Source organism: Podarcis gaigeae, assembly GCF_964106915.1.
Source record: "Podarcis gaigeae genome assembly, chromosome: Z".
Lineage (NCBI taxonomy): Eukaryota > Metazoa > Chordata > Lepidosauria > Squamata > Lacertidae > Podarcis > Podarcis gaigeae.
In genome coordinates, this window is record NC_139691.1 from 23,122,432 (window position 1) to 23,143,069 (window position 20,638).

Below are 20,638 nucleotides of genomic sequence, written 5' to 3' on the forward strand. Positions count from 1 at the left end.
GAACCCATCAGGAGGTTTTAGTGTTTTAACTTTTGTATGTTTTAAAGTAGCGTTGCGGATTTTGCCCACCCAATTTAATTTTTTTATCTTTTCATAAACAGCTTGTGTTACAGTCAAGCGGTGTATAAATTATATGAAATAAATAACTCTCCCCCTTCACCTGCAAGGAGCATAAGGTGGCCTCACAACAACTCTGCCAGGTAGGTTAGGTTGAGAGCAGGCAAAGACGACCAGGGGGTCATTCCCCGCGGCTTGAACCCTGGTCTCCCAGGTCGCTCGAACCGCGTCTGCACCGCGCTGTAGCCTGCGATTTGGGGCAACATTTTGGCCAAGGGCGGCGTCATCTGAGCCAGCCATTCATTTTATACATCTTTTGCGTGTATGATACAGAGAGAAAGGGAACTTATCGGGGGGGGGGCACCTGGAGGACAACCAGCCGGGCGCGCGTGTGAGGCGTTGTTTTGAGGGGCGGCGGCAAAGGCAAAGACAGGCGGGGAAAGAGGCGGCCGCAGCGGCTGTTTCGAGGGGTGGAGGCGGGCAAGCTGAGGCACCTGAGCGGCATCCGCCTCCTCTTTCTCCTCCCTCTCTCCGCCCTCTCAGTGGTTTCGTCTTTCTTTCTTTCTTTCCTCCGCCCGGAAACTCACAAGAGAAGCAGCCACGTTGCCTCAGTCCTACCGACCTGGGCCGGGTTCGGCGGCAGCGGCAGCGGGTCCCCTGAGGAGAGCCGGGAGCCCGCGCTTTTCCTTGGCGCCTTTCCCGCCCTCCCGCGGGTCTGAGGAGCCCTCTCCCCCGCGCCTTACCTCCACCAGGTGAGTCCGCCTCCCTCCTCCTCCTCCCTCCTCCTCCTTCTCCCGAGCTGCCGTGGGATTGAGACCGGGTCAAGCGCGGAGGGGGAGACGCACCCAACATCGTTAATTCTTACCACAACACACACACACACAAACACCCCGCACGTTAGAGTTTAAAAGTTTCGGGGTTTGGATGGGAAGTGTTGCGGCTTCTTTCAGAGAGGATCGCCGAGTTCTCTCGCTCTCCTTTGACCACCTCAGGATGACTTCCGTGCCCTAAGAGGGGTGTGGAACCAATCATAATAGTAACAACAGCAGTAACAAGGCATAAAAAATGACTCATGTGGTCAGGAAGAGCTTCAAAATGTTACTTGGTGAAGATGAGTTCTGTTCTGTGTTGTTTTAATTATTCGCTGAGTTCTGTTTTGAGAAAAATCAACTAGGCGATTTGCAAAACTCCTCGGATTAAAAAATTGGCTTAGTAGGGGAGGTTAATATGAATAGGGGGTCTATGTTTGGGGGGATTATTATTTCCCTGATGTCTCCCCCCCAATAATTCCCTTCATGATACATATGTTAATAATTGTATAGGTGAATTTATAGTTCAGAGCTCTGTGACGTGTTTGTCACCCTCAGTGTCTTTAGGTCGAGCTAAGAGTTAGCAATTGTCCCATCTCACAGGGTGGTGGTTGTGAAGATAAATTGGGGAGAGAAGTTCCATCACTTATGTGGTCCTGATCCCCCATGGAGGTGGGGCAAGATAAAAATGCAAGTAGTCAGAATTGTTCAACAGGGTTTAGAAACTATGTCCTCAGTTCATGAGCAAACATGAATGGGAAGGGTGGAACTCAGTAGAGATTCAGGTGTATTTATAATACATATATATTATATTATTAATATTAATCTTATTGGAATGGTTGTGATCAACACAGAAACCAAACCATGTTTTGAACCACCCAGCAGCAGTGCAAGAGCAATTATTATGGATTAGTGACTTCTTAATAAGTTTTAGGTGCTCTTTTTGCCTTGTGACGTAAGAAGTGGGTTTATTCCGTCGTTTGCTGCAATAGCAATAGTTTAGATTGTACAGATCAAGGAGGCCAACTTGTGATCTCCCAAAACTGCAAGCAACCCCGCCAGTCACTGGCGAGTTATTCTCTGTTTTTTTCTTACCTGCCTATTAAATACTGGGTGATGGGGATGGGTTTGTCAGGCTAAAATAAATACATACAGACTGGTATGGTCATATTTGGTGCCTCACAGTTTGTGCAGCCTAACCCATGGCTATCACAAACACTGATGAATGTGTTTGGTATATTTCTATCCAGCTTTTTAAGACAAGCACCCACAAACATGTAAAAAAAAAAAAAAAGATTTAGAGCTAATTAGGCTTAACTAAGCGTTAGTCCCATTGAACTTCTAAGTTGGTATGCTGTTGCTATAGAACTAGGAGATAGCAGTTTTTAGTTATGCAGTGAGCGTTTCCGGAGAAGCAAATCACATCAAGGTCACTGGGATTTGTTTACCTTCTAGTAAGTGTTTAGTCTTTCATCCTATTTAGGAGTCATATGCAAGCCTACTCAGTGGTTTTTCCTGTTTAGAGAAATGCGTATAATATTGCAGTCTAGATCCTGATTAATTGTGATGTTATGTATTAAAATCTAACAGTTACTTCTGAAAATGCAGTATCACAACACGCCCACCCCATGTGCTTTTCTGACTAACTACACGATATATTTACTCCTTCCTAATTTACCATTTTCCCTTTTTTGTAGTGCCAAAAAAAGGAAAAAACCTAGTTGCAAAGCAAATATAGAATAAATAGTATTCTGAAATAATGTGATTCACAATTGCCCTTTTCTATGTAAATCTTAGTTTGGACTTTGCCCTTTTTGATTAGGTAATCTTGTTTGCCTTCAGTTTCGTGAAACAGGTAATAATTGAATTGGCTTTCTTTTGTGGAGTTTTTGGAGCCTCTGTACAAAACCTACTGCTATGTAAGCATTACTTCACTCCAGGTACAATCCAAAACCTGGCTGCTACCCAATGGGCTTTTTGAAGTGGCCTCTCCCTGCATCTCAAAATGCCATGTTTCAGGGCTATCCACTGCAAGCAGGCAGAAGAGACTATTCTGTGCCAGCAGAGTGATGTTGGTGTCATTCCACAAGTGCAGAAGAACAGGACTGTGCCTCCACTCAATCTAACCCTCTTCTAGCCTGGCAGAAAGGGAATTTGGTGGCTTGCACAGTTTGTCTTGATTTTTAAATGAGCAATTACACATTTGTGCAATAAACACAGTGATCCAATTCACACATCATGGTAAGCCATAATTAATGGTTTGCTCTGTATGCTCCTTGCTAGTGCTGGGGGGAAACAAACAAGCATCCCTGGCACTGCATTACATCTGAGCCAGGGATCATGATTTGCTTACTCTGTGACCTCTTAGGCATGAGCATGGTAAGTCATTAACCAAGATGTGATGTTCAAATGGGGCCAATTTCAATGGCCTTTGTTTTCGAAATACGCAAGTGAGAAAATAAATAGCGACACAATAACAAAAAGAACAATGTGTTTTGGCACCTTAATGACACACACATTTATTATGGCATTTGCTTTTGTATAATACAGCCATTTAATCAGATGTATGAGGTGTTATCCTGAGTTGCAGGTATATATATACCCATGGGGTGGCATGTTGGAATTATAAACAGTCAGATCAAGAGTTCAGGATAAAACTTCATGCATCTGATGAATTGTATTGTGGACCATGACAGCTTATGCCATAATAAATCTGTTAGTCATTAAAATGCCACAAGATTCATTTTGTTGTTTTTGCTGCAACAGACAAACATGGTAATGTCTCTGGACAATGAATAACAAAGTGAAAGATGCATGAAAAATGTAAATACAAGGAAGAAGAAATGTTTTTCTTATGCTGTTTTACTAGGGTAGGACTAATGAGATACATCCAGTCTCTTAAGTGTCATGTATTGCTTCCTTTCTTATGAACAGTTCATCAGTTTATTTTTCTGTGAGCTGCTTGAAGTTGTGATGAATATATCTCCTGTCCAAAGCCTACTTTTGTAATTCATAGTCAAAAGATGAGAGACATAAATATGATTCTCTCATTTCAGCTTCCAGCTAGTGATAAATGAAAGAGAAGGATTGTAGAGCTCTACATATATTGCAGATAAAGATGGCTTTGTGCTTTCAAAGACCTCATCTTCCAAAAGCCCAAGTCTTACAGAGGAAATTGCTGGTTAAACCCCTGACTTTGCCTTTTGAGGCAATATAATAACTATGTTTCTTCACTGAAAAGGATGGTTGAGGAAGAAAATTAAATAGAGCCTTACCTACATATTATGTGGATTAACCACAGAGAAATATAGAATAACAGAATTGTAGAGTTGAAAGGAACCACAGGGGTCATCTAGTCCAGTCCCCTGCAATATAGGAATCATTTTGCCAAATGTGGGACTTGAACCCATGACCCTGAGATTAAGAGTCTTGTGCTGTACTGACTGAGCTATCCTGTGGGCATCGCAGGAGCAGAGTACTGTACATACCGGTAATTTTTTTAGTCACTTGGGAGGTGTCTTCTTGATGGTAACAAACACCACTTTATATACTATCCATAGCATTTTTATTGAAATGTTAGCGTGAGAGTTCTGTAAAGATAATGTTAAGGGGAGCAATCGTGCTTGCTTTTCTAACTGTATAATTCTTGGTGCTCTTTGTGTATCCTAGAACAAATAAGGGAGTGCCTAATAATCCATTGTTTGTAGAGAGAAAAAGTGAATTCTGATGTATGGGATACCAAAGTCTGGTTTGTTGGTTGAACATCATGCCAAGCAACAGTTTGCCCAAAGCCTCATTTAAGGTTTGGTTTAACAGCTGCTCTCAGCCCATTGTTTGTCAGATGTTGTCTGTTTGGTCAAGGTTGGCTCGGTGAACAATGTCAGGACCATCTCAGTATATGGAACTATGGAGTGATCCAACATAGAACCTGAAAACTGTTGAGAGTATTACTACCTAAAAGCTCTAATATGTAGTCGCTTACACCTATGACATAGCCAAGTTTAGGACTGTGAAATTGTGGTGATTGCTGATATTTTTTTCTTTTCTTCTGCTTAGATGATGCCATGGCCTTTGGCTAGTGTAATGAAAGTTTACTGATTACTGAAATTGTATAAATCCAGTAATTTTTAATACCTAGGCTTAAACCTTAGACTGGGCCTTAGGAATTATCTTGAAACTGCTGTGGCTGTTGCAATCCACACTGTTTACCTATGTAGTGGTACCTCGGGTTAAGAACTTAATTCATTCTGGAGGTCCGTTCTTAACCTGAAACTGTGAACCTGAGGTATCACTTTAGCTAATGGGGCCTCCCGCTGCTGCCCGGCCGCCACCCCGCCATTACTTTTCTCATCCTGAAGCAATGTTTTTAACCCAAGGTACTATTTCTGGATTAGCGAAGTCTGTAACCTGAAGCGCCTGTAACCCGAGGTACCACTATATAACCATTTTTTAAGCATTTCAACCCATAATTTTGTTCTTACACATTTAAGTAAGAGCCATTCTGCTGGATCTACCACTGGCTTATCTAGTCCAGTTATTGTTTCTCACAGCAGCCAATCAGATTCTTATGAGAAGTCAACAGCCGGACAGGGAAGCAAAGGTACCGTATTTTTTGCTCTATAAGACTCGCTTTTTCCCTCCTAAAAAGTAAGGGGAAATGTGTGTGCGTCTTATGGAGCGAATGCAGGCTGCGCAGCTATCCCAGAAGCCAGAACAGCAAGAGGGATCGCTGCTTTCGCTGCACAGCGATCCCTCTTGCTGTTCTGGCTTCTGGGATTCAGAATATTTTTTTTCTTGTTTTCCTCCTCCAAAAACTAGGTGCATCTTATGGTCTGGTGTGTCTTATAGACCGAAAAATACGGTACTCTTCCAGAAAGTAACATATTGCTAATATGTCTAGTAGACATCAATCTGTCTTACTCTCTTTCGACATCATCACCACATCTTATGGAACTAATGTCCATAGTACAGTGGAATGAAGACATATAATAGTGATTGTGTGAATGGCATATGGAATTGTGCATGATAGTATAGCTGTGTATGGAGTTGTGTGGGGTGTTGATACCTTGCCCAATTAGCATGGAACTTGAGAAACTGTAAGGGGGAAGAAGAAAATTCACAGTATCATTCACAGTGTTATTTCTTCTCATTGTTCTGTTCCTGGCATGCACTATCTATTTCTGCTTTGTTACGTTAATGAATGTCTGGCTAGACATTCTGATTAACATTTTCAAATTATATTAGATAAGGAACATTTCTTACTCTGCTGTCTTGAAGAAAGATAGGTGAGGGAAGTGTACAATTATGACTGTTTGGCTAGACATTCTGATTAACATTTTCAAATTGTGTTAGATAAGGAATATTTCTTACTAGGCAGTCTTCATGAATGACTAAATGTGATAGGTGACAAAAAGTGTGTGCCTGTGATCTGTTTAAATGGACAGTTTCCCAATGCTGTTGGAAGTACACGTCTGAGGCTGCTGACGCTATCTAGTGTAGCATGATTGGACAGGAGTGAAAGAACATGCTAGAAATGTGGCTGTAGGCATTATAATTTGCTAAAGCTTCATAAGGTAAGGTAATTACTTAGCATTATCTCTCTTAAAATTAAGTAAAGTGGATTTTTCTGATAAACATATAGGATGATATGTGTTTTGAAGTGGGCTTTTCAAAGAAATTAGGTAGTAGACATACGGTCTCCATTTATTAACACTTTACCACATCCTTGGAAGGTAACCATTCTGTTGGCAACTCTTCTTTTAGCTGCAGTTACGTGGATAAATCCTAGGTTTTAACTTTTGCTTTTAGTTTGGATTTTGTATGTTAATTGCAAGAGACATTATTTGTTCAGTCTTGAGCCTTAAGTTTGGTTGCTTTCTTTGTGAAGTCACTAATATCAATAAAAAGAATGAAGAGTCTTGACGACACTTAATGAAGTATGATATATAAAAACAGCTTGTTAGTTCAAAGCACATTTGGCAATGGAGGACAATATTTTTCAAAAGGAAAAGTTGTTTAGTTTGGAAGACAGAGTAGAAACATTTTTTAGCTGCTGATTGTGAAGTTTTAATAGGGTCATTTTCTAATATATTCACTCAGGCTTCCATCCTATACATACGGTACTTACTGTATGTATGTATGTATACATACATACTGTATGCATACATCCTATATATACATACTGGAAAGAAGTTTCATTGAACATAGCTGTATACCTCACTCCTTAGTCTGAAGACATTCTGAGTGTTTTACAGAATTCTTAAAAACACCATAAACAACATCTTTAACATTACAAAACCCAACAGTACAGTAAACACAGCATAAAAGCCTAGAAGACTAAAAATCTGAAAGACTTGGGCAAATAAATAGTTCTTACCATGTATGCAAAAAATAAATCGGTGCTGGAAGCCTTCCCACATTAAGTGTTCCATAACTTGGATACCTCTTCAGAAAAGGTCCTCTCATTGGCCATTTGTCTTCTTACTTTTGGAGGTGTAGGGACCCAGAGAATGGTCCTTGAGGAAGTCAAGTTTGTGCAGGAGAAGATTGTCCTTCACATATCTGGGTCCTAGCCTGGTAAGATGAGAACTAGCAATTTGAATTGCTCCTGAAAATGGACTGGGAATTGGTGCCAATATTTCACTGATGCTGAGATGTGCTTCACATGCTAATCACAAATCTAGTTTCTTTCTTTTGTACCAACTGAGGTTTCCATGTTGTCTTAAAAGGCAGCCCTTGTACAATGCATTATATAGTACTCTTAAGTGAGCTTTTACCAGAGCATGTGTAAGCTAGTCACACTATCTCTTTCTGGGCATGTTTAGTATCATCATTAGTTAGTCAAATGTTCTTTATGATACAGAAACTACTTGGGTCTCTAAATTTAAGGCTGGGTATAAGGGCAGCTCAACATCTGGTTCTGATTCATTAGGGAGAGAGCAGTCCAAGTAGAAAGGGATCCACCTCTGAAGCCAGATGAACCACTCACCAGAACTTCCTCCATCTTAATCCAACTTCAGTTTATTGGTCCTTATCCAGTCCATTACCAACTCAGGGACCAGTTCAGCACTTTCACAGCTTCAATCTAAGAAAAAGCAAAATAGAGTTGTACATCTACATATTGATGACATCTCACCTCAGATATCTAGATGAGCTTGTTCAGTGGTTTCACATAGTTCAGAGAAGGAGAACCTATTGACCTCCAAATATTACTGGATTACAACTCCCATCAGTCCCAACCAACATGGTCAGAGGTAGGGATCATGGAAATTGTTGTCTAATCGCAACTGTAGGCCACAGGATTGATCCTCACCTCCACTGCAGATATTAAATAGCCTAGGCAACAGTATCAGAATTTGCATGTTATATAGGAAGAATGGGAATTATAAGAAGCATATGAAAAAGAAAGTTCTTAATAAGGGTGAACTCATAAAGAATATGGGAGACATTTTGACCTTCAGGGAACCATTTCTCCATAGACTCATCTTCCGAGGAAACACTTAAACATTTCAGAGCACTCTAGGTCATGATTCAGGGTAGACAGTAAATTCACAGGTAAGTTTCCCTGGGTGTCCTCATTGTACAGTATGAAGTGTGCATGCTAGAACATGTCCACAGCTCGACACAAATATTAGTAATGGTGGGCAAGCTGTCTCTCAAGAGAGCTTGTGCATTATTACTTCACACCGAGGAACTCCTCATAGACTTCCAAGGTTTTCTTGGAATAAATTCTCATAGAGTCAAAGGTTTTCTTGTAACAAATGTGCAAATCACCAGTATATGAGCAATTGTGTGCCATCCTCAGGGTGATGGCCATAGCTTGGTTGTAGAGCAGATGCAAAAAATCCCAGGCATCTCCAGATGGGTGAATAAAGCTTCCTGTCTGAAACGCTAATCAGGGTAGGCAACACTTAACGTAGGACAAATGGTCTGACTTTATAAGGCAGCTTCCATTGTGGATAGCTACTATTCTTCCTAAATTTACTCTGTTTATTATCTATTGGCTTTTTATACGCTTCCACCCACAATATGTCAGATAAGCATATGCTGAACTGCTTTAGTTCTTCCCTTTGACCTCTTTCTAAACTTATGCCATGACTACATTCCTGTGTAACCTGACTCACAAAATTCCTGTTTAGATCTTTAGGGTAGATAAATTTAGGTGGCTAGGCAGAAATTTATTTATAGGCATTAATAACTGGGAAAGGAGAAAATCCACAATAACTTTAATTTATTTCTAGGCTGAAATAACTCCTTGCTGGGAAAAGTAGAAGATCGAGACTGGGCAGGTTGTTTACCTGGTTAGTAAACCATTAAAGGTTACATGATTGTGTTGTTGTGTCCTCCTATATGTGTGGTAACAAAATGTGGGTGGTTAAAACCACCTCATTTCTCAATTTGAAGCTGCACATACCTGAATAGTATTTGTCGGTACTGACATCTATTTGACCATGATTATGCAGAATAGCATTAGAGTATCTTGTTGAATCTTTCTTACTTCAAGGAAAAGGCTTCTGTAGAAATGGAGAGGCAACAAGGGACAAGAGGAACACTTACATTACTATCATTAAAGTGAATTTCCAGTGTTCAGAGTGCCCTGTGAGAGGCTGCTCAGCTCCCTCAGAATGTAGAGACTGAAGCAGCTTGGTTCAAGCTAGACAAGAGGGGAGCCAGAAGGAGCCAACTGGTTGGTAAGCTGCCACTTGAGGTATGCTGGACCCTTGCAGTTTGAGGCTTTGAAGATAAATGCCAAGAAAATGATAATATGTGAAGCTAAAAAAATACAAGTGTTTCCTTTTGTCTTTCCTGATTTGTCCAACATTATGCTTCCTTGGATGACCATGGGTTCTAGTATTATGACAGTGGGCAGCAAAGCCTCTCTTCATCCACACCATGTATATTTTTATACACTGGTGTTTTGTCCAGGGAACGTTGAGCAAGACTTATTTTTCTTTTTACTTGATAAATTTATTATTCCCTTGAACAGATGTTAATATAACTGGTCTGTAATTTCCTGGATCCTCTCTGAATGCCTTTTTAAGAGCTGATGTTACACTGACCACGTTCTCGTTCTTGGGTATGGAGGCTGATCTTATGGATACTTTTCATAGTTTTGTTAGAAGATCTGCACTTTCACATGCCAGTTGGGTCAGTTGGGTAGAGTTAGGCAAGTGCTGGCCTTAGGGATCTCCTGTAATTATGCTTTGCCCCGGCTTCCAAGACTCTCTAGGTCTAGGACTTCCAGATAAGTTAGCTCATGCACAAGGATCTGCCCTACATCTTCCACAGTGAAGAGAAAAACAAAAGATTTCAGCTTCTTGCCAATCCCCTTTTACTCAACATTTTAAGTCCCTTCTATACCAAAAGTTCAACCACCTCCTTAGCTGGTTTCCTACTCCTAGTATATTTAAAGAATTGGTGGTGGTGGTGGTGTTAATTGTGGGCTTTGTGAAGGCATGCATATGGAAGACTGGCATCCACAGGAAAATAGCAGGAGGCTATAGTGAAGACTGCTTCATATGTTGCTGTAACACCTGAAACAGTGCTTCATGAATATAGTTAGACCAGGAAACTGCTTTGAAGAGTTCTGGAAAGAAAACCATTTGAAAATAGCAGAAGAGATGGCAATGCCTCTGTTTAAAGACCCCAACACCTTGGGAGAGGTTGATTTATCAGCTTGTAACACAGCTTAATAGTGAAAACAATCCAGCATGAGAGTAGTTGACAGGAAAAGCCCCTTCTTGTACCTTCATAGGACCACATGTTTATGTCCTTTCACAATGTAGCCATTCTGAGATAGCTAAAGATGTAGTCTATGTCCTATTTTGTTTCCAAAAGAAGACTGTAAGAACTAGAGTACTGCTTCTGTTGAGGCAGGCTGGGTGACAAATTCCTACCAGAAGTTGTTAGTCTTTTCTTGCCCCACCCCTGCCCCACTGTGTTCCTGGTGAGCACCCACATTTTAGGAGAGAACAGAATAGTTATTACTCTGGTATTGATTCATCTCTTAACCCACCAAAAGAAAGAGCAGAGAAATATGATTGTGTTGGGGATGGGAAATAGAGTTTCTGGGAGCTAAACTCTCAGAACTGGTCGCACAAGTATTGTGGCTGAGAAACAAATTTGATTGCTGGCAGGCAAGGTTTTGCTACCCAGGAACAAGGTAGCAGGGGGTTTTGGCACCACTTAGTGTTTTAAGGCTGTGAAATGGGGCAAATACCTTATGCTTCCTCCAAATTTCATGGTTATTAAAAGACTCTTGGAGAGTTTGTCTGTTTTAAATGACAGTGATCAAGAAAATAGCATCTTTCCTCCACATTAACACTCCATATAAAATTTCCTTTGTTCTTGACCTAAGGGCCTCAGCCTCAAAAAGTGTTTGGCTGGGGGGAGACTAGAGGTTGGGAAGAGTCAGCTGCACACATATGAACCATAGTTGCTGCAATCCCTTGATCATTTTGGTTGCCCTTTTCTGAACATTTTCAGTTTGGAGAAGTCCCTTTAGAGCTCTTCACAATTTTGGGCAAAAGATTCCTGCATTGCAGGAGGCTGGACTAGATAATCGTTGTGGTCCCTTCCAACTCTGCAATTCTATGATTCTATGATTCTTTTTTTAAATGACTCTCAACACCATCAGCAAACCTGGCTGCCTCACTACTTGCACCTCATTTTAGATAGTTTATGAACAGGTTACTTTTTAAATATTGATATTACATTGACAACTTTCCAGTCCTGAAGTATGGAGGTTGATTTGAGGGGCAAGTTACATATTTTTGTTTAGAAGATCAGCAATCTCACATTTGAGTTCTTTGAGAAAACTAAGGTGGGTACCATCTGGACCTGGCTATTTGTCAGTTTTTATTCTATCTAGGAAGTTTAACAAATTCGGTGTTGTACTTAACAAGGTAATGCTAGTCATGAGCAACCAAGAATTTCATGCAGGTGGATATGTAGGAAAGTTAATGGCAGAAGGATCATGCTCACATACTTCTTTACAAGACTGAACAAATGTATTACGGTGTAAGCTTTCACAGACTAGAGTCAACCTCATCAGATACAAGAAATGTTATCCTAGGTTGGCAAGTATACCGTATTTTTCGCACCATAGGGTGCACCGCACCATAGGGCGCACCCAGTTTTTTGGGGGGGAAATAAAGGGGGGAAATTATTTTTTCCCCAGGTGCGGGGCTGGGACGGGGGAAGCTCGAGCTTCCCCCGACCGCAGCCCCCAAACAGGCAAGCCTCCGCAAGCCGTGGGAGCGCTCCCACTGCTTGCTGAGAGGTCCGCGAAGCCTGGACGCGCTGAGCTCAGCGCGCACAGGCTTCAGCATGCAGGCAACTCTCCGCAAGCAGCAGGAGCCCAGCGCTGTCCCCCGAGTTTGCGGGGCTGGCGACGGGGAGGAGCAGGCTTCTCCCCCCGCTAGCCTTCTAGCCAAGTCGGCGGACAGCGGGAAGGGCGCGCTGCGCCTCTCCCGCTGTCTCCCGACTTTGCGGGGTTGGCGACGGGGAGGAGCAGGCTTCTCCCCCCGCCAGCCTTCTAGCCAAGTTGGGGGACAGCGGGAAGGGCGCGCTGCGCCTCTCCCGCTGTCCCCCGAGTTTGCAGGGCTGGCGGTGGGGCTCTCCTGAAGCCTGGAGAGCGAGAGGGGTCGGTGCGCACCGACCCCTCTCGCTCTCCAGGCTTCAGCGAAAGCCTGCATTCGCCCCATAGGACGCACACACATTTCCCCTTCATTTTTGGAGGGGAAAAAGTGCGTCCTATGGTGTGAAAAATGTGTTATATATACAGTAGTACCTCGGGTTAAGTACTTAATTTGTTCCGGAGGTCCGTTCTTAACCTAAAACTGTTCTTAACCTGAAGCACCACTTTAGCTAATGGGGCCTCCTGCTGCCGCCGCACTGCTGCCAGAGCACGATTTCTGTTCTCATCCTGAAGCAAAGTTCTTAACCCGAGGTACTATTTATGGGTTAGTGAAGTCTGTAACCTAAAGTGTATGTAACCTGAGGTACCACTGTATATTCATATGGGTATGCATTGAAAAGCTTAAACCAAATAGCAATGAAACTGTTTTAGTAAATATTTTGCTTAACACTTTATCAGAATTCAGATAATCCTCCAAACCAAGTCTCTCAAGTCCTAGTTTTGATAATGAGGAATGAGCCACAGGCTTAAGTTCTCCATCTTTCCAACCCTAGGGTTCCAAAATTTTGACTACAAATAACCAAGCTGACGTAAATAGTGACAGTGACAGTCTTGGCCTTTTGTCTGACTGTCAAAGATAGGAGTTGGCAGGTTGCCTGGAATACATTTTTTATTACTGGTAGTTAGCAATATCTGTAGGCTGGTTTTGCAAGATTGCATGATTATGGATAGGAAAAAGTGATGGCAGAATAGTGCAGTGGTTTACTCTTTTGGGATGATGCTGATTACATTATATGCATACTTCCACTGGTTTTTCTAGTTCCTGTAGGACACTGGGTTTGTTGCACATAAATTCTGTTGCCATGTCTAATCTATTTGTCAATATTTTTGCCACCTGGACTGTGAAAAGGCTCGAGACATATGACCTTCTCATGTTCTTATCAACTAGTTAACCCTTAACACTGGGCTTATCTTTTGATCTACGCACAAAAGCACACAAGGACTGCTACACTTGTTTATTTACTAGGCAAGGAACTGGAATGTTGCATATCCTGTCTTCTAGGATGAGGTCCATGCTGCTTATGCAATGTACTATTCTATTATACAGTTAACTTACCGTATTTTTCGCCCTATAAGACGCACTTTTTCCCCTCCAAAAATGAAGGGGAAATGTGTGTGCGTCTTATGGGGCGAATGCAGGCTTTCGCTGAAGCCTGGAGAGTGAGAGGCGTCGGTGCTCCAGGGTCTAAAAATGAGTGTATTGAAATTCATCTTGTTAGTTTTTGTCCACTTCTCCAATCTGTTATAAAGTCATATTGAATCCTGTCTTCTGCAGTATTAGCTACCCCTCCCAGTTTTGTGCCATCTTCAGATTTGTTGGGTATCCCCTCCGTTCCTTCATCTAAGTCATTCAGAACCCTATGACACTGCACTTGCTTTTTTTCTGGGGAGGTGAGAAATTGTTAGTGAGCCATCTTGGGTTTGGTCGGTCAACCAGCTACAAATCCACCTAAGTTACATTGTTAGTTCCATGGTTCCCTAAGCATTTATTTCAAGTATAAAAAATGAGGTGCCCATTATACATGCTCCTACTAAACAGGCTTATTCTGCTTTGTAGCAGCCTAGTACTAACACCTCCCACCTTGAAATTTCTGGTTTGTTTGTTTTTACTCCCTGAGGCCAGGATTCTATTTTACTTTTCCTTGAGGTATATTATTTTGTTTGATAGGAAGAACAGAATATGATTTTGCCTGTAGGATCTTAATAGCTAGGTGTTTTACAGTTGAGCCAGCAAAAGTTGAAAAACACTGCTTTAGTCAGCATTTCATTCCTTGGATTTCTTCCTAGATTTGAAGATTAAATAAAATGCAAAATGAACTGAAAGACTCATAGTTGTCTTTTTATTTGGCATAACTAAGTTATTAGTATTCTATAATGCCATAGATGTGTAAATACAAAGAGAATATGTGTGATTCAGCAAATGGTGAAAGCACTGTAATTTGACATGATTAGAGGCAAGAGCAGACAACTTGCTGCTATTGTAGGGAATAATTTTAAATTAGCAAGACTATAAACCATAATGTGTGCCTCATTTGGCTTTTTATAGCTAGAAACCAGCAGCATGCAATTGTTCTTTTATTTCAAGCATCAGGGTTATTAGAACAGTGGTAATGATAATGTAAACTGGCCCCTGGAGTGGGGAGAGAACCCTGCTGCTTGAAAGTAACAATATGGCTAAGGACTGAGAAGGTAAAAATGCCTGGAGTCTGCACACGGCACTCTCCACCACTGATGCATGCTTAGGGACATCCTTTAATTCCTACCACCACCCTTAAGCTCTGACTGTTGTTGGTCAGGGCTCACTGTTTAAATTTATTACAATGCTGTGGAACTCTACTACATCAAGGTTATTGTGGAAAGTGATGGCTCCCAACTGCCTAGCTCTTATCATGGCACTTCTGCCTGCCAGACAGTCTCTGCAACCACCACCAGGTAAGCCCTCTATGGAAAATCCATATAGGAATAGCCCCAAGAGACAGGACTTTGCTGAGGAATCGTTCAAGCCTTTAACTGGTCAGGTTGGCTTCTGTAGCAGCCTTTGTATAGCCACTGTTAATGCTACTTAAAAAAATATCTTTGCTTTTTATGTTATAGCACAGCATGGGCAGGTTTTCAAAGGTTCTTCCGTCAGGAATCCATTCCATATTGACTGGGAATCCTCAAGTGTCTGCTGTGGAATTCATGATACTGAAACAAATCCGAGGGTGTAGGTAGCTCGCATGGAACACTGGCCAGTCCTGTTGGGTCTCATCAGTGTATCCTAGGATGTATCCAACACACTCTAGCTGCTGCACATTGCTTGGGAAGAACAAGTAGTGGACAAGCTTTTAGAGGAATTTCCCCCTTGTTACCAATCTTGTTACCAAACACTCAGGCTTGCATAGAATGCCAAGCTCTCTTGGAACACAGCTTGAAAACCAGTGAGCTGAATAAAGCCTCATTTCCTCTGTCAGTAATCAGGGAACTTTTAAAAGCTGAGTTTCTTTAAACTTTAGAGCAGGGTCTTCCAAACCAGTTGTTGGGACTACAAGTTCCATCATCCCTAGCTAGCAGGACCAGTGGTCAAATATGATGGGAATTTTAGTCCAAAAACAACTAGAGACCCAAGTTTGGGAAACCTTGGTTTAGAGTATTAAAGTACTGTGAATACTTAAGTTCTAGCCTGATAACTGTAGCATATATAATTTATATTGTTCTTCACATTTTTAAAAGAAACACCTAAGCAGTTCACAAATATCACAAAGTACAAAAATTGCTATAAAATATTAGAGATAAAAATCAAAAATTATAAATACATTGCAGAACTTCCATAATTAAAAATACATTAACACCACCAGTAACAGAACAGTTTAACTCTCCTAAACATCAAAAAACACAATGTGTGAAACATTAAGTAGATGGGGCTTCAGGAATCTCTTTTAAGAGGTTGCTCCAGAGGGTTGTTGAAGCAGCTTAAAAAGCTTGCCATGGAATTTCATGCACACTGGCGAAGGAGAGACAGGGTGCTGCATCTCCTACCTGTGCCCAGCATAGGCCTATTCACTTTTGTAGACCCAGAACAAGTTGCTTTTTATTGATTATCAGCTTTATGCAACTGCATAGGAAAATGAAAGTAACCACAAGAACACTAATGGGTGGAGTCTTGGCTCCAACCTATAATACCTGGAGACAATGTTTAACTTGTATCATTACCCATTACTACAGAAACCAGTTGGGCTGCCAGAGGAGGCAAAGCCCTTCCTCATTCGTCATAGAAATTGCAGGTAGCTGCTAAAGGAGAATCAGAACTCTTTTTAGCCTAAGAAGCATTTTTTTTGTGGGGCAATAACTTTTGTGGGTTCATTTACAAGCCTAAAATAATGCCCAGTTTTACACATATGGTAGTAAAGAACCAATACAGAAACTCTTATTGAATAACACCACATGAAACATCTGCTTTCTGATTCAGTCACTGAGGACTCAACAGACTAGTTCCAGCTTGCCATGCTTAGGAGGGCTTTTCACTTTACCATCGTGCAGACAGGTGTGGATTGTCTTTCATCGCTAAGGTCAGGTCTGAGTTTTTAACAGTCTGAGCAGCTTCCTTTTATGGACTTAAGAGAAGTAATGAGGTACATTCAACACTTTCTTGGATGTTAGAAATCTGAGCCTCAGTGGTTAAGAGCTACTTTGATTTGATCTCCAAGAATTTTGTTGAAAACCTGGGCAGTAATGGAGTAAAACATCAGTATTTGAAAGAAAGTTTATTTTACTCTATTTTTTTTTCCTGTCAGGACTTCAAGGTGGCTGACAACAATGAAGTATTTAAACAGAAGCTGAAATTGTATGTTGGGCAACTTACAGTCCTTCCCCCTTTTTTCTGTACATTATGATGAGCCAGCATAATTTTTACCCCATTGAATGCAGACCTTGGCCAATCTAGATGGGTTGCTTGAAGTGGTAGTAAGTTGTGATTGGCTTGATGGGTCACAAGGTGTCCAGGGCTGTGTTAAATATGTAGAAATCTGAGGGCATAAAGCAGGGATGGGGAACATGTGGCCCTCCAGAGGTTGCCAGATTACAACTCCCTTTGTGCCTAACCCATAGATTGACACTGGTGGGAGTTGGAGTAGTATAGAGACTGGCCTTCCATTACTCTGATATTTCATTTTGTTGTGTTGGGGAAATACTGGGGTTCCAGACCGATACCCTGGACTGCCTGGAACAGCCAATAGAATTCATACACTAATTATCAGTCAAACAGGAGGTCATTATTTAGCATTGCAAGGGACACTAATTAGGCCGAGAGGAAAGTGCCTCATTGGATAGAAGATACAGCAATATTTATACTTTAAGAATTCCTAAACAACAGCTATGTGTCTGGCTAAGTCATGTGGCATATCAACTGACATAGCAACAGATTTCAGCCTTACCTCCTTCTTCCAGCAGTTTCTCCTGCAAACACAATATTCACATTCATTTCCTCAACCCTTCTCTCACACATTTCAATTCTATAATGTCAGTTTCTCCCACAACATATTTTTTGTCCATTTTCATTGCATCTCTGCCCTGTTGACCAGTCTCTTTCCTCTTAAATTGTTATGAGTCTCTATCATAACAAATATTAAAAACAGATGTAAAATATATCTTTATTATGTGATTATGAAATGGGCTAGGTTGGAAATGTAAAATAAAGTTACATAAATACACTAGTTAGATATTTTACTGAGAGTTTGTACTTTGTTTATAATTACCATCTGCAAGGGTCACAGTGAATATTTGCTGAATATGACTTTAGTTACTTAATGAAGGGTGTTAACTGCTTGCAAAGTTAATAATCTTCTTGAATGTGTATTATAAGATGCTTGGGTGATAACAAAAATATTCTCTTATAAGTTTGTATTAGAAATTGTCTAAGGAAGTGACACAAATATCTGTATCTGTTTATAGTTGCAAAACTGCACAGCTTAAAAGCATCTCTTCTCAGACAGCTTTGTCAATGTCAAGCAATAAATCTGTCAGCAGACTGAAAATGAGTTTTGAATTGGATCATAAGTTGCAAAAGTAGCATTAATGTACCCAATGACATCAGTCTTAACTGGGTGGGTGGAGAGTGGATCAATTGCAGGTAATTTTAAATGGCCTTACAAACAAATGTCTTTAGTTATCTAAAGTACATTACTTATATGTAAATATTGTATCTTTTACTACATGAAATTTGTATACATTGCAGAGTAAAGTAGTGATCTCATCTTTTTAATTAAAAATTGATTTGATGGTTTGAAATATTACCTAATTTTAAATTTTTCCTTTCTACCTTATCAAGTAGGAAGGGGCAGAATTTGTTCTGTAAAGATCCTTTGCAGCACCTCCCATAGTTGGAAATATTGGGATAATTTGTTGACTTAACACATTTCACACAACTCCTGCCACTGTTACTGAACAGTGATTCATAGTTCTTATTCACATCAGTAAAGGTTTACCAACCCAAGCCACATGGCAGAGAATGTAAAGTCAGACTAATTAATGACCTCACGTGAAGTGCACATTGCAGGGGAAGATCTCTAACCATAGAAAAGCACTATCGTTTGCCCTCAATCATTTTCTTATTGAGGCTGCCCTGGTGAGAATTTCATGGATAAAATTTGAAAGATACTGCCTACCACTTTTTTGTTAAACATATTGGCCCTTATTTCATCAACGATAAACTTTTAAAAGTGTAGTTAAACAAAATAGGCAAGGAAAAGAGTGAGCTGTGACATCACAGCTTTCTCCCAGAAGACCGGACTTGGATCAGTCTGCTGGTGTAACATTCTGATAAGCATTCGTTTCTTCATTTTAGGTATCTTCTCTTCACTACCGCCAAAAGACCTGCCTTGCCCCCTGATTGTAAACACGCCAGATGTTGGGTGCCATGGCTGAGACTGCAGGAGAAGAACCGGTCTTCAAACTTGGAGAACGGTGCCATGAGTGTGGGCAGCTCCACTTGTTGCTGGACAATCATCTTTATAACTTCCAGGATGAAGTGGATGATGAGCTCACTTGCCATATTTGCCTTCAGCCTTTGCTGCAGCCTATGGACACACCTTGTGGACACACATACTGTTTTAAGTGCCTTGAAAACTTCATGCAGGAGTATGACTTCTGCCCTATGGATCGGAAAAAGCTGTCCTTCCAGCAGTGCCGGAAGTCTTCCCTTTTAGTGCGGAATTTACTTGATAAGCTCATTGTCCTCTGCCCCTTTCAAGAAGATTGTAAGCACACTATGCAACGGTGTGAGTTAGAGGCTCACTTGCAAAACAGGTGTGTATATGGTTCAGTAGTGCCATTAACTATACTTGCATCTTATCCTCTCTGGCTCCTTCACCTTTATTAGTAACTTATAATTTCTGTTTATTTTTGGCCTGAATATTGCATATATTAACAATAGAGGGCAACTGGGCAGCATTCTTAGTTAAGAAATAGATCGCTTGACTGCTAAAATATGTTAATCTGCTAGTTCCCATTTTTCGAATGTGGAATGTGGAAGTTTTCTGTTTCTTTTTTTATAAAAATATTTATTAAATTTTCTATTTTAACAATCCAATAAAAACCACATTAATAACATTCCAAATTATACAATAATCAAACAATCCAAATTTTATGCCAAATTATAAGTCTCTGGTTAGCTTTCCATGCCCTGAGGTTCGGGGGGTGATGATGATCTCACATTTATACTGCTTCTCTTAATTAGTCCAGGTAGTTCCAATAAAACAATCCGATGTTAATCCTTCATTTATTTTTAACAGCCTCTGAGTTCGTCTGGCAAGCAGGTTAGACCAATATAGTATGTTTCTGTGTGGGTGTTTTAAATAGCGGGCCAGTCTTATTAAAGTGCCATCCTTCCTCTTTCTGGAGTAATTTTAATTCCCCTTTCCTTTCCTGACATAATCATAGTCTTATGTTATGTGTATGTGCTAATGTAAGCCATCTTTCTCTAAATTAAAATTTTGACTAGTGAAGAAAGCTATATGGATAGTTTCAACAAAAATGTTTTTACATTGTCAAACATAGGAAGTTTTTTACTACAATCTTAGCCTCACTTCTGAGTAGACAAGGTTAGGATTGTACTGTTAAGTTGCAAAGCTGCTGATGGCTCTCACAAGCACCTGCATTTGAAGAGCTGCTGGTCTAATTGTACTTTAATTGTTCATTTGGCAAGCATTCACACAGCAAGCTGATAATTTGAATTATTTCCTATGGGAACATTTCTAATCCATGAGATGTCTCTTCTCTATCCCTCCCTGGTTTCTGCCTGAGATCGCTGCAGCCAATCAGGAAAGACCAAACAAAGGGAAAACATCTTTCCTCCCTGATTCTCCAATCTCTCTCCCTGCCCCCTTGAAATAGTTTCCATCAACCAGCAAAACACAAGAAAGAAGTGGCAAACTCTAGCTGATTGGTTATTTGAATTCTTTGTGTTCAGATAACTGAGATTTCAGATACCGAGCTTTCCAGTAGTGGCACCTGCATGTATTACAGCCTTTCCACTGTAGGTTGTGGTGTGCCTATAACATTTATTTCAGTACTAGACTGTAAACAGAACCTATCATAC

General features: G+C 40.8%; 1 protein-coding gene across 3 annotated transcripts in view; it reads left to right on the top strand.

The window, feature by feature from the left end:
- The first annotated feature begins 426 nt into the window (after positions 1-426).
- Positions 427-20,638, top strand: part of LOC310836638 (ligand of Numb protein X 2-like) — a 42,290-nt gene continuing 22,078 nt past the window's right edge. The window contains exons 1-2 of one of the 3 annotated variants that reach the window (XM_083722250.1): positions 427-809; positions 18,887-19,347. In XM_083722250.1, coding sequence (XP_083578376.1) covers positions 18,947-19,347 — 401 coding nt within the window. In that variant the 5' untranslated portion in view covers positions 427-809; positions 18,887-18,946. Of the gene's footprint in view, positions 810-16,838; positions 16,889-18,153; positions 18,173-18,886; positions 19,348-20,638 lie in introns of those variants that run through there. The other 2 variants (XM_083722251.1, XM_083722249.1) reach the window with 2 other exon arrangements.